Source organism: Arachis duranensis, chromosome 2 (assembly GCF_000817695.3).
Source record: "Arachis duranensis cultivar V14167 chromosome 2, aradu.V14167.gnm2.J7QH, whole genome shotgun sequence".
NCBI classification, from domain to species: domain Eukaryota; kingdom Viridiplantae; phylum Streptophyta; class Magnoliopsida; order Fabales; family Fabaceae; genus Arachis; species Arachis duranensis.
Window position 1 is genome coordinate 300504 of NC_029773.3, and position 12922 is coordinate 313425.

At 30.2% G+C, this 12922-nt stretch overlaps 2 protein-coding genes across 11 annotated transcripts in view; both read right to left on the reverse strand.

Annotated features, from left to right (window-relative positions):
• Nucleotides 1–1633: 1633 nt before the first annotated feature.
• Nucleotides 1634–2774, reverse strand: LOC107472318 (uncharacterized). The gene is made up of 3 exons (XM_016091847.3): nucleotides 2600–2774; nucleotides 2424–2485; nucleotides 1634–2008 (listed from the first exon to the last, which is right to left on the reverse strand). The coding sequence occupies exons 1-3, from the start codon at nucleotides 2655–2657 to the stop codon at nucleotides 1889–1891; spliced, it is 240 nt and encodes a 79-aa protein (XP_015947333.1). The 5' UTR covers nucleotides 2658–2774; the 3' UTR covers nucleotides 1634–1888.
• A 5954-nt stretch (nucleotides 2775–8728) lies between these two features.
• Nucleotides 8729–12922, reverse strand: part of LOC107472295 (uncharacterized) — a 25580-nt gene continuing 21386 nt past the window's right edge. For 2 of the 10 annotated variants that reach the window (XM_052256928.1, XM_021134634.2), the window contains exon 6: nucleotides 9205–9404. Coding sequence is in view for 7 of the 10 variants with exons in the window: in XM_021134630.2 (XP_020990289.2) it covers nucleotides 9425–9538; nucleotides 10005–10187; nucleotides 10283–10414; nucleotides 10502–10651; nucleotides 11992–12156 (744 nt within the window). In the remaining 3 variants the exon portion in view is untranslated. Of the gene's footprint in view, nucleotides 8807–9204; nucleotides 9539–10004; nucleotides 10188–10282; nucleotides 10415–10501; nucleotides 10652–10725; nucleotides 10877–11340; nucleotides 11524–11618; nucleotides 11751–11841; nucleotides 12169–12922 lie in introns of those variants that run through there. The other 8 variants (XM_052256925.1, XM_021134630.2, XM_052256924.1 and 5 more) reach the window with 8 other exon arrangements.

Below are 12922 nucleotides of genomic sequence, written 5' to 3' on the forward strand. Positions count from 1 at the left end.
TTCAGAAACATTCTTTCTAAGTTCTTTTTGTTTTGGTATTGAATTCTTTCTAATTTCTATTATGTTACCTTACCCCCCTTTTTTTTTAATTTGGTGAAAGCTTTGCTGGTTGGGCCACCTATACTATACAATTTTGGGCTTATTTCTTCCAATCACAATTAAAAACAAAGGATGTGAAGAAATACTTTTACACAAAGAGTAAAGTATTGTTTTTGTTCCCAACGTTTGGGGTAAATCTCAAAATTGTCCCTAACGTTTCAATCGTCCTATTTACGTCCTAACGTTTTAAAATTGACTCAATGTTGTCCTGCCGTTAGGGATCCGTTAATAAAATTAACGGCGGGACAAAATTGAGACGATTTTAAAACGTTAGGGACGTAAATAGGACTAAAACGTTGGGGACAAAAACGATACATAGAAATAAATTTTAATTTTATTCTTCAATAATATCAATTTGTTACTGTACATAGTATTCAATTATTTTTAATCATATTTACACTTAATCACCTTATTTTCATTCTAAATAAATTTATTTTTTTAATTTTACACTTAAAGTAATGTATTTTTTATAAATAAATAAATTTTACACTTTTATTCTAAATAAATAATGTAATGTGATTAGAATGAAAGTGTAAAACTATAAAAAAATATAAGTAATGTGATTAAGTAATGAAAGTAAAATTACATTATTTATTTAGAATGAAAGTATAAAATTTATTTATTTATAAAAAAATTATATTACTTTAAGCGTAAAATTATAAAAAAATAATTTATTTAGAATGAAAATAAGGTGATTAAGTGTAAATGATTAAAAATAATTGAATACTATGTATAATAAAAAATTGATATTATTGAAGAATAAAATTGAAATTTATTTCTATGTATCGTTTTTGTCCCTAACGTTTTAGTCCTATTTACGTCCTTAACGTTTCAAAATCGTCTCAATTTTGTCCAGCCGTTAATTTTATTAACGGATTCCTAACGGCAGGACAACATTGAGTCAATTTTAAAACGTTAGGGACGTAAATAGGACGATTGAAACGTTAGGGACAATTTTGATATTTACCCCAAACGTTGGGGACAAAAACAATACTTTACTCTACACAAAAACAGGATGTGAAAAAACACTGCAATTTTCGGTTTTCTATCATTCTTAAGTACTCACAAGCATTAGTCTCCCAAAATCTTTCTCAGATTCAGCATTACTCACGACCAATCATTTTTGACAGCACTTACATCAACAAACTCATTACCATTCTTAAGACATCGGAATCAAGGACAATATGCAAATATTTGATGCTCAAGATGCACATATGCAGACTTAGATGGCATAGAAGGACATTAATAAATCAATTACACCTCACAAGATCCTATAATAATGAACTTCACTCGGTGCTAGTACTAAGTATATACCGCATCAAGTAAACAAAAAGCTAAGCTTTCTTCCTATCAACAACTAATTTATCCAACAAACACTATATAGGCAGCGTGTGACGACACGAGTGTAAATTGTCTTTTATCAATAATAAGATGAAAAGATAGATCTGTAAATTGTATAAAGTTCATAGATGATTAGAGGCAAAGTTACAGAGGAGAGACAACTACCACAACAAAGTTGAATATACGAGCATAATTTGTTATCAATGAATATTAATATGTAAATGGAAATTCTTAGACTGTATTATAAAGTTCATAGATGGTGATTAGAGACAAAATTGTAGAAGAGAGACAACTATTACAATGAAATCAGTCTGCCTAATATACAGAGCTTGCAAGTCACAACCTTATGTGGAAAGCAGAAAAAAAGAAAGGATTATCGAACGTCAACAACTCTGTGATCCATCAAGGTTAAATACATCACCTAAAATCACAAAAATGAAGTCAAACCTCATTTATCAAGCTCCATCGCCTGTGTAGCTTTAGCTTTAGCTACTGCTGTCAACTTGGTCTTCAGCTTTCTCTTCCCCACTTGAAATCCACTTCCACCCTTCTTCTTGCCACCATCAACCTGTAAATATTTCCCAACAGAGAGTTAACACACACCCACAATAAACAGCTACACACGAGTTTAATTGCTATGCAATGACAATGTAAGAGAGTTTTATAAGCCAATTAGATGTTTGTGTTTGCATTAGTTATGAGATAATGGTAGTTGAGTCAAACACCTTTGCTAATGCAACAGTGGAATCACATAGAGAAAGCAAATTTGATGCAGTATCCTCACTTAACAAAACTTCATATCATAGTGGTAAGTAGGATAATCACTTTTCCACACTCACCAAAAAGAGAAAGAACCTTTTACATCAAATTATCAAAGTTGGAATCTATAAAGGTACAGTAAGCTCAAAACATACATTCCTAACTTTCTTACACAAAAAATAGAAAATAAAAAAGGAATTGAGAAATTGAAAGGGGAAACTTACTTTCATCTTGTTTTTCTTTGCGTTGAGCTTCTGTTCTTTCTTCAGCTTCTCCTGCTTCTCTCCTGAAAGTGAATTTACCGCAACAACAGAACAATTAGAACACGAAAGCTTGAATTTTCAAAATTGGCAAAAAAGAATTGGGAAATTTTTGCAGAGGAGAGAGTGGCAGACAGTACTTTGGAGATCGAATTCGTACTGCTTCTTTCTCTTAGCGAGGTTGTTCTTCTTCGACATTTTCAATTGCTGATTGATGAACTCACAAATACAGAAGATTCGGGAAAATTTTTCGAGCCTCTAGGGTTAGGTATTTGATTACAGTGTGCGCTGAATCAGTTCGAATTAAACCCTAATCCCACAGAAATCCTCAACTATATTATTAGAAGCCTTTTATTTTTCAGTTAATTACTTAATTTACATTTGGTCCTCTCAGTTTGCTCATTTCACATTTTCCTCCCCCAATTTGTTAATTATCATTTTCAGAGGCGCCGCAAAAAAGTATTTATCTGTTTATTAATTATTCTATTTTAATTTTGTAAGTTTGTAAAATTATAACATTCTTTAATTTAAACTAAAATATAAAAATTAGATTTATATTTTTATTAATTTTAGATATTTATATTTTAAATTTATTAATTTACAATCATGAAAATGAAATGTCAATGTAATAAGTTATTCATATTTCACTAATTAAATATTTGTATGTATTTTACTGAATTAATAATGTACAAGATCATGAAATATTTCGTATTTTTGAATAAAAAATAAAATAATAATTTTTTATTTAAATAAAAAACCCAAAACGGCTGATATATTTTAAAGATAAACACAATGAAAATAAATTATATTCTTAAACAATTTTTTAATTCCAATTTTCATTATTATATATCTTTTGAAGTTGACTGTTATGCAACAAAATTAAAATTTTTTTGGGTGACTTAAAAGAAAATAAACAAAAACTAAAAGAGAACAAAAAAAGAAACTGCTTAATAAAGACAGTCCCGCTGAATACTATTTTCAAACTCCTTTCAAGGCAACGGAAACTCAATTTGGGGAGAAAGGGTCCTCATTACGGTCTTTGCCATGATGTCTACTACTGTATTTACATCTCTCAAGGTCAACCAAAGATCAGCACGCCATTTCCAAGACATGATATCTCAGATTTTTAACACTAAATGATCAATAAATCCAGAGCAATTTTGTAAATTATTGACAATAGTAAAAGCCTCCACACAATCTGTCTCACATATAATGTCTCTTTATTCCTAGTCCCATGCTAAAAAAAAAGCCTCTCTAAATAGCAAACAACCCTCTTTGCAAAATGCTATGGCTCTCAATTGTTCCCAGACAACCTCATTGCCACTTTTCCTTCCAATCTCTGCTAACACAAGCAAAACCAACTCGAGCACCACTGTCAGGATAGCTAACATCACAATTAATCTTAAAGGTACCCAATGAGGGGGAATCCAAGAGCCACTAATGGTTGAGGGAATAGACAGTTGTTGCAACTCAAAAATATTTCGGAGCTCCTTTTCCAAGGACAAAGCCATACCAATCACCTTGTCTGTGGTCCAATGCTCATGAGGATGAAAGATCTCGTTATTCCTCGAACGCCAAATCCACCAGAGACCAGAAAAGAATCTAAAGGGGCGCTGTTTGCTATTATGTAAGAACCAACTCATCAAATCCACTGGTTGACCGGAGATCTCTAAAGCTTGCCAAACTAGTTGGGTTTTTGGACAATCCCGAATACAAGGTAAAATCGATTCCTGATCTGAGAAATATCGTGGACAGCTATCCGTGTGCGAAATGCCCTTCCTAAAACGAAATGCAGCAGTAGAAAGAGCCTTTCGAAGACATAGCCAGGCCACAAATTTATGCTTTTCCAAAACGTGTTGACGCAAAAACCAAAGCCAATTACCCCTATCCTCCCAACTAAACATCACAACAAAATTAAAATAATAATATGAGTTGTAGCCTGTAGGGTGTACATTATTCAGTCCGGTCTAATGATTCAGTTTGAATCTGAATATTTTAGAGATTAATTTAGTATAATTTTATCGAATTTTTGGTTGAATAAAAGTCTTAAAAATAGGCTTAGTCATTATTTAGGGTCGGGTCCAGTTGATAACAAATTTTTTTTTACAAATAAGAACATCATAAATAAATTTTTTTATAAATAATTATTTTTATAAATTATTATTAAAATTTTAAAAGTTCAATTTTCATCCAATTTAAATTTGGTATAATTGTGATCTAAAAATATTTAAATTTCATTAAATTTAAGAATTAAATTAGAGCCTAAAAAATAAAACTAATGTATATTTAAAATTAAGTCTAAGTTAAGACAAATCCAATTTTATTCCTACATTCCTAATAAGTTGATTAGTTGCTCAAGCAAGATGAGATTCCCGTCGTCACTACCCACTAATGAAGATATATGAATTTTATTTATTTGATCAAAAGCCAAGGATATACTGGTCCTTGAGCAGTCCAAACAATAAATATACAAACTAGACATGATTAAATAATTAATCGCCAGCTAATCCCTTCAGATTTCATACAACAATTCGGCAAAGAAAAATGAAATAAAAAAGGAGGAATAAAAAAAATACTTCCGAATATTTTCAATGAGCTTATTAATTATTATTATTTTTTTAAATAATAGAGTTCAATATAACAAGTGAAGCAAGAGTAATAATAAACAAAGAAAAAAATTAAAAAAAATTACAAAAAGACTCATTAATTATTTTTTGTGCTCTTCTTTTTTATAGTGTATTCCTAATTTTATACTCATAAAAACATTTTCAATCACTTCACTCTTACTAAAATTCTGTCAAATCTATTGTAAGATCGCTAAGTATAAGTCCTCCAATAGGAGTGCACATGGCCCGACTCGACTCGAAGACCCGACCCGGACCCGAACACTTTAGGAGCTAATTTGGTGTGATTTCATTAGGTTTAGGGCCGGATAAGGGTCTCAAAAATAGACCCGGTTATTTCGGGTCGGGTCCGGGTCATAGTTCAGGTCACCCAAAGTAGGCCCAGTGGCCCGGTCATCATACAATTAATATTTTGTATTATTAGTAATGGATCATGGCTATTCTTATGTGAAATTTAAGTATTATAAATCTTAATATTTTGTGTTATTAGTCATTATAAGACTATAAGTTAATGTTTTATGTTTAGAATGCATAAGACTTTAGACTAATGTATAATATTGTGTTATTTGTATTAATTTAAATATTTGGTGTTATTAGACAATATTAGTATTGATTGTGGTTATGCTTTAATTTTGAAGAAGGGTTGGTTCTTGTTATATTTTTCTAAGTGAATTTTACCATGTCAAATAATGGTTGGAGTCTTGGAAATTTGGATATTTTTACATGCTAGTTTATAAGAAGGTATCAACTTAATGTAATGTTAACGACCCGGTTTTCACCTGGTTTTCACCCGGTATAATTGTGGCCCGAAAGTGTATTGGTTTCATCGGGTCTAGGGTCGGGTTCGGGTCCAATAAATAGACCCGTGTATATTCCGGGTCGAATCTGGGTCACATCAAACCCGGCTTTACCCGATCCATGTGCACCCCTATCCTCCAGTTGCATATCTTGTTGTATCAAATTCTTACTAAAACTCTGTTAATCTGACAATATCTTTTCTCCCCCTCACCTGCACAATCTCGTTGAAGTCTCCCATAGAGACCGATATAATCCTGCAATATAACTCAATTTGTCCCACACATCAAATTTCTCTTCTCTTGTATAAGCCACATACACCAAAAAAATTATTATTAAAATTATTTTTAATAAGACCCTTTCAACACATAACCAAAACTCCCCTAAATATTATTTCATCCCAAATTAACACTAAACCACTTGAGGCACCCTCCGATTTAACATATTTTCATCCCACAGCATCATTTCCCAAATTTTTATTACATCAAACTTCGTTACTTCTTGCCACTTAGTACTAAATAAGTCTAACATATTTAATATAATTTTTTTTTGAGATTTATTATTATTATTAAGATTTAACTCATACATATCTTTAGAATATATATTAAGATAATTAATTAAAATACATTTTATAAAAAGTAAATATTTTTTATTTGTTTAATATGTTTGTTGTATATTTTGTTGAGTCAAGATTTAAATATTAATTCTTGTGATGATAAATATAATTAATGTTTCTTATTATGTGCATAACAATGATCAGATTGCTTTATGATAGAAAAGTTGCTACACATTGTAATCAAGTCAAAAAAGGAAGTTATTTTCAATTAAGTTAATGGCTATCTCCTTAGTGAGTGCAACGAACGACTACTACAACAATTAGGGAAATGATTTATACATTAAAGGAAATTATCAACAAGCTCTATATATGATGATTTGTTCAAAGAAAAAGGCAATCAATTTGAACTGAACTAGATTCAATTCACAACCTTTGCTGATATAGTTTTCTTCTTTGATATTTAGTGTGTTTCAATTTTTATGTTGTCTAGATTAAATTCTGATCGGGAGATATAGAAGATAAAAAAATATTCACTTAAGAGTTATTTCTATTTTTGTTTAAAATGTGAATAAAGTCGAACTAAAATATATTGTAAAAAAAAATATTAAAATTTTAGATATAAATATAGAAAATCTAATGATATAATATAATCGTAGCATCTTTTAAATTCGATTAAGTCAATTAGAATCTTACTAAATCAATTATATACATAAAAAATTGATTATTTTAAGTTAGAAATGAATGGATAGAGTTAATTTGTTGAATGGATAAGTAATAAAATTAATTGATTAATTCACTAGAAGAAAACCAAACTTTTGTCTCTCCATAAAATAACTGATTGTTTTAAAAGAAAAACTGTTTTCATTCACAAACTAATTGATTATTTGTAGGGTCGTTAAACGGGCTAACTTGACTTATTTAGATTCGACTGTTTAAGCTTGCTTTAATTATGGCCATAAATTTTCAGTTTGAATTGTTTATAGCCAGTTCAATGAGTTTAACGGATTGACCTATTTATTTTTTTATTTTATTTTTTAAAAAATATTTGTGACACAAAATATTATTTTTATGTCAAAAACTTTAATCAAACAGTATTTTTTTTGTTGATGGGACGTATTTTCGGATTGAATCAGGAGAAATATTGTCTAAAAATGCTAATTGATTAAACTGTACCTGATCATTTCTATTTATCAAAAACTTCTCTATACTTAATATTAATCGTACAATTCTCAGAGATCCCTCATAATTCTGAATTAAAACCTTTATTTTTTGCTTGCTCTTAACTTTTAAAAGTGTCACATATAACTGTCCGTGTATAAAAATCAATCTCGATAAGTATAGATCCACGATTTTCAGCATATATCCTTGAATCTTGTTGATTATCATACCAAAGGACACTATCAATGGAAATTATTTTCTCTAAAACTTGATTGGAATGTTATCATTATTTGGAACCATAATAATCCTTGGGATTAATGCAATTCCTCTTATTTTGATCTCTGTCAGTATTTTCATTCAACTAAGTAATTTTTAAGTCTCCTAACCTATAGTCATGTACCATTATATAAGTCTGGTCTATATTCCTAAGTAACGTCACCAAAACACTAATATAAATTATAAAATAATATATTATTTAAAATTTATAGTTATGTATGTATGGTTAAAAATATTATAGAAAAGAAATAAATACTTATAGTCAAAACTCTTAAGCTCTCTAAATTTTAATATACTTATAGTCAAAATATCTAAGTGATTTTGTATGTACTCAATGAATTATTTTATAAATTTTTCTCGTTTCTAAATTTTAATATAATAATAGACTGAGTGATTTTGCATGTACTCAATAAATTATTTTGTAAATTTTTCTCCCAATGTGTATTTTAATTTAGGTCCACTCTTATATCACATGAAGACAAAATAGTTAAAAACATAATAATGGTTAGAAATCTAAAAAACAAACTTAATAAAACTATCACAGTTGTTTTAGTTTATCCCATCTCATCAAGTTCTAACACAATAAAAAAAAAAACTTATAAATTTATTAAAAATCTCTAAATTTTAGTATAAATTAATGAAATCTCTATAAAATTCAATTATTAGATCACACATCATACACAAATCACAAAATACTAAAACATAAATTATACCCTAATCTAACCTTATTATTTATTCTAGTGGTAACTAACTCTATCCACCAAATTCCATTTTTTTCAAATCAACCTAATTGTTGTATGATTTAGTTACCACTAGACATACGTCATGTTTTATCATTTTTGTGATTTATGTATGATATGTGAACTAATCGAATTTAGTAGAGATTACATTAGTTTATGCAATAAAAAAATATTATACTTAGTAAAAAAAAATGTAGGTGAAATATTGTGTATTTATAAATAAGTTTTTGTTGTTGTTTTAGTCTCTTAAGCAAAAAATTTGATTAAACATAATAAATACATTTAATAATATCATGTCTCATGTTAAACTATTATAGGACCGGTACAACAATTTAATGTAAATTGTGATAGGATGAAAAGATTTACTGATTTAAAACACTTCCGAATGATCAAATATAATATTTATAGACTATGAAGAAGCTCAAATTTTTCAAAGTTGACAATTCGCGGCTAGTAAAACTTGTCGATGTTCAATGTCGATGTTCAATTTTAGGGTCATTTATTTTATTGAAACAACACAGAACATTGTCAATTGATATTCTGAAAAATTTTTTTTGAAGCACTTCCAGTCTAAAACCACCATTCACAAATCGAAAATTATATTAATGGAGCTAAGTTAATGCTAGAAGCTAGAACACTAACAAATTCCATAATATCTGTAAACAGTGCTCATCAGATGTCAGTTATGTCTATCATTGTGCTAATACACACTGCACTATTTCATGAGTATTGAAATTATATAACATCAGAGTTTTCCTTCGTAAAGAAACCATAAACACACAAATAGAACATGAACCTAAACTCGGATTCCATAACTTAGGCCTGAGATGTACCAGCATCCTGAGATGTACCAGCATCCTGAGATGTACCAACAACCTGAGATGTACCAGCATCCTGAGATGTACCAGCTTCCTGAGATGTACCAGCTTCCTGAATAAATACATTAAAAGAGAATCTACATTAACTCCAATGCAAATAATCAATGAAAAAAATAGACTACCGCAACCACATGAAATATAAGGAGAAATGTTTAAATACAATACTCAATCAAAACTATGAAATACTAGAAACCAATTATCAATATATATACAAGGAACATGAAGCTAAAATCAAATGAAATATCTTCATCTTGACAAGAAAAAAATAGATACAATATCATTAATAGTTTTGATGATTTATGACAGGCAGTAGCTATGATGACTCATGCAAGGAACTAAACAATCATAAATAATTATGAGTCACAATATAAGCAAACCTTATGATAAAGTAATCACAAAGCAAAACCATACTATCAAAGTAAAAATGTATCCACACACACAAACAACAAAGTCATAATTAGAATAAACAAATTAAAATGCCAAGATACACCCAAAATATGGATAAATGATGATGGTACCTGCGCATTACCAATCACACAGAACTGGACTTTGATATAACCATTGAATGTTTTCCATACTTTGCTGTAAAAGGTTTGAGGTGCATCATCACCAGAGCGTGCATTGAAAGTAATGTAAAACATACGGCCAGCAACAGCACCAGCATTAACGCTGACAAGCTTATCAAACTCAAAATTCACCTTCTACATAGTAATAACAACAATAAAAATAATCATTAGTGAATGAGATTATAGACATAAATAAAACACAATAAAGCAAAAACCATCATAGACACAACATTTTTGCGATTGTAGATTCGCAAGCTTTTCTGAATCATATCCTTCACAAGTTTCTGCCTATACTTATCAGTCATCGAATAGGGTCCAACTCCGCCACACAATCTACCTCCATAGTCAGGAACAATGAATCCCTGTAAACAACATAAAGATAAAAAACCCTAAAGAGTTAAATTATGAGATTATCAAAAAAAAAAAGCGTGTGGTGAATTTAAAAGAACCTGACTGCCGAAGAACTGTCTATAATATTCATGAATTTGTTCATCAGTGAGTTTCTCATCAGGCGGACGGTGTACAATAGAAGTTTCTTTCACCGTTTTCTTCGGTTTACCATCCCCATCATCCCTACCTCTTTTAGCTCCGACAGAAGCCTTACTAGTCGGACGGTGTACAGTAGAAGTTTCTTTCACCGTTTTCTTCGGTTTACCAAAGAAACCATAAACACACAAATAGAACATGAACCTAAACTCGGATTCCATAACTTAGGCCTGAGATGTACCAGCATCCTGAGATGTACCAGCATCCTGAGATGTACCAACAACCTGAGATGTACCAGCATCCTGAGATGTACCAGCTTCCTGAGATGTACCAGCTTCCTGAATAAATACATTAAAAGAGAATCTACATTAACTCCAATGCAAATAATCAATGAAAAAAATAGACTACCGCAACCACATGAAATATAAGGAGAAATGTTTAAATACAATACTCAATCAAAACTATGAAATACTTGAAGCCAATTATCAATATATATACAAGGAACATGAAGCTAAAATCAAATGAAATATCTTCATCTTGACAAGAAAAAAATAGATACAATATCATTAATAGTTTTGATGATTTATGATAGGCAGTAGCTATGATTACTCATGCAAGGAACTTAACAATCACAGATAATTATGAGTCACAATCTAAGAACCTTATGATAAAGTAATCACAAAGCAAAACCATACTATCAAAGTAAAAATGTATCCACACACACAAACAACAAAGTCATAATTAGAATAAACAAATTAAAATGCCAAGATACACCCAAAATATGGATAAATGATGATGGTACCTGCGCATTACCAATCACACAGAACTGGACTTTGATATAATCATTGAATGTTTTCCATACTTTGCTGTAAAAGGTTTGAGGTGCATCATCACCAGAGCGTGCATTGAAAGTAATGTAAAACATACGGCCAGCAACAGCACCAGCATTAACGCTGACAAGCTTATCAAACTCAAAATTCACCTTCTACATAGTAATAACAACAATAAAAATAATCATTAGTGAATGAGATTATAGACATAAATAAAACACAATAAAGCAAAAACCATCATAGACACAACATTTTTGCGATTGTAGATTCGCAAGCTTTTCTGAATCATATCCTTCACAAGTTTCTGCCTATACTTATCAGTCATCGAATAGGGTCCAACTCCGCCACACAATCTACCTCCATAGTCAGGAACAATGAATCCCTGTAAACAACATAAAGATAAAAAAAACCCTAAAGAGTTAAATTATGAGATTATCAAAAAAAAAAGAAGCGTGTGGTGAATTTAAAAGAACCTGACTGCCGAAGAACTGTCTATAATATTCATGAATTTGTTCAGTAGTGAGTTTCTCATCAGGCGGACGGTGTACAATAGAAGTTTCTTTCACCGTTTTCTTCTGTTTACCATCCCCATCATCCCTACCACTTTTAGCTCCGAGAGAAGCCTTACTAGTCGGACGGTGTACAGTAGAAGTTTCTTTCACCGTTTTCTTCGGTTTACCATCCCCATCATCCCTACCTCTTTTAGCTCCGACAGAAGGCTTACTAGTCGGACGGTGTACAGTAGAAGTTTCTTTCACCGTTTTCTTCGGTTTACCGACAGGAGCCATATCTCTCTCTAACTGTCAATTTCAGAATCAATCAATAAATAACAACGAAACAGGATAGAAGCACACGGAGTTTCAATTCAATGATGCACAAAATCAAACGTGTGAATCGGAGAAGAGAAGGCGGAGTACTTACGACAATCACTGGAGCTTATGATATGAACAAAGAGGTCGACGATTCTGATTCTGGTGAATTGGGGTTAGGGTGGTGCCTTCAACGTTGAATTCACGGAAGTATGTGTTGTTTATTGGGCATATACGTAGGCCTTTTTATTGGGCTGCTTGTTGGGTTTATTTTCATGATTTTTACTACTAGGTAAATGTTCTTGTAGGTTTATAATTGGTTTCCGTTTCATTTTATTTAATATTTTATAGCATCAACAAAAATAATGTATCTTTGATATATATAGTATTTAATTTTAACTGCAATAGTTAAAAGAAAAATAGTAATAGTAATATACATATAAATTTAGTTAACATGTCTTCAGATTACGTACCCAAAAAATTGTATAAAAATATAAATTTCTAAAAGATGATTAAAAGATGTTGAGCCTTCTTAATAATGTGAATAAAATATACATAAGTATATATTATATAACAAATCATTACTACTTTGTGCTTGCTCTTAAAATAATTGCATATATACGCAATATAAATAATAATTGTGAATTTTAGTTCATTTCCAATTTTTTTCTTAATATTTAAAAGAAGAAAAATTTAAATATATATATTATTTTTTTAATATAATATATACTAGTCTAACAAAAAT

Coding starts and splice junctions, on each gene's coding strand:
- LOC107472318 (XM_016091847.3), bottom strand. CDS start 2,657: ATGTCGAAGAAGAACAACCTCGCTAAGAGAAAGAAGCAGTACGAATTC. Junction 2,486..2,599: donor GTACGAATTCGATCTCCAAA/GTACTGTCTGCC, acceptor ATTCACTTTCAG/GAGAGAAGCAGGAGAAGCTG. Junction 2,009..2,423: donor CAAAGAAAAACAAGATGAAA/GTAAGTTTCCCC, acceptor AAATATTTACAG/GTTGATGGTGGCAAGAAGAA.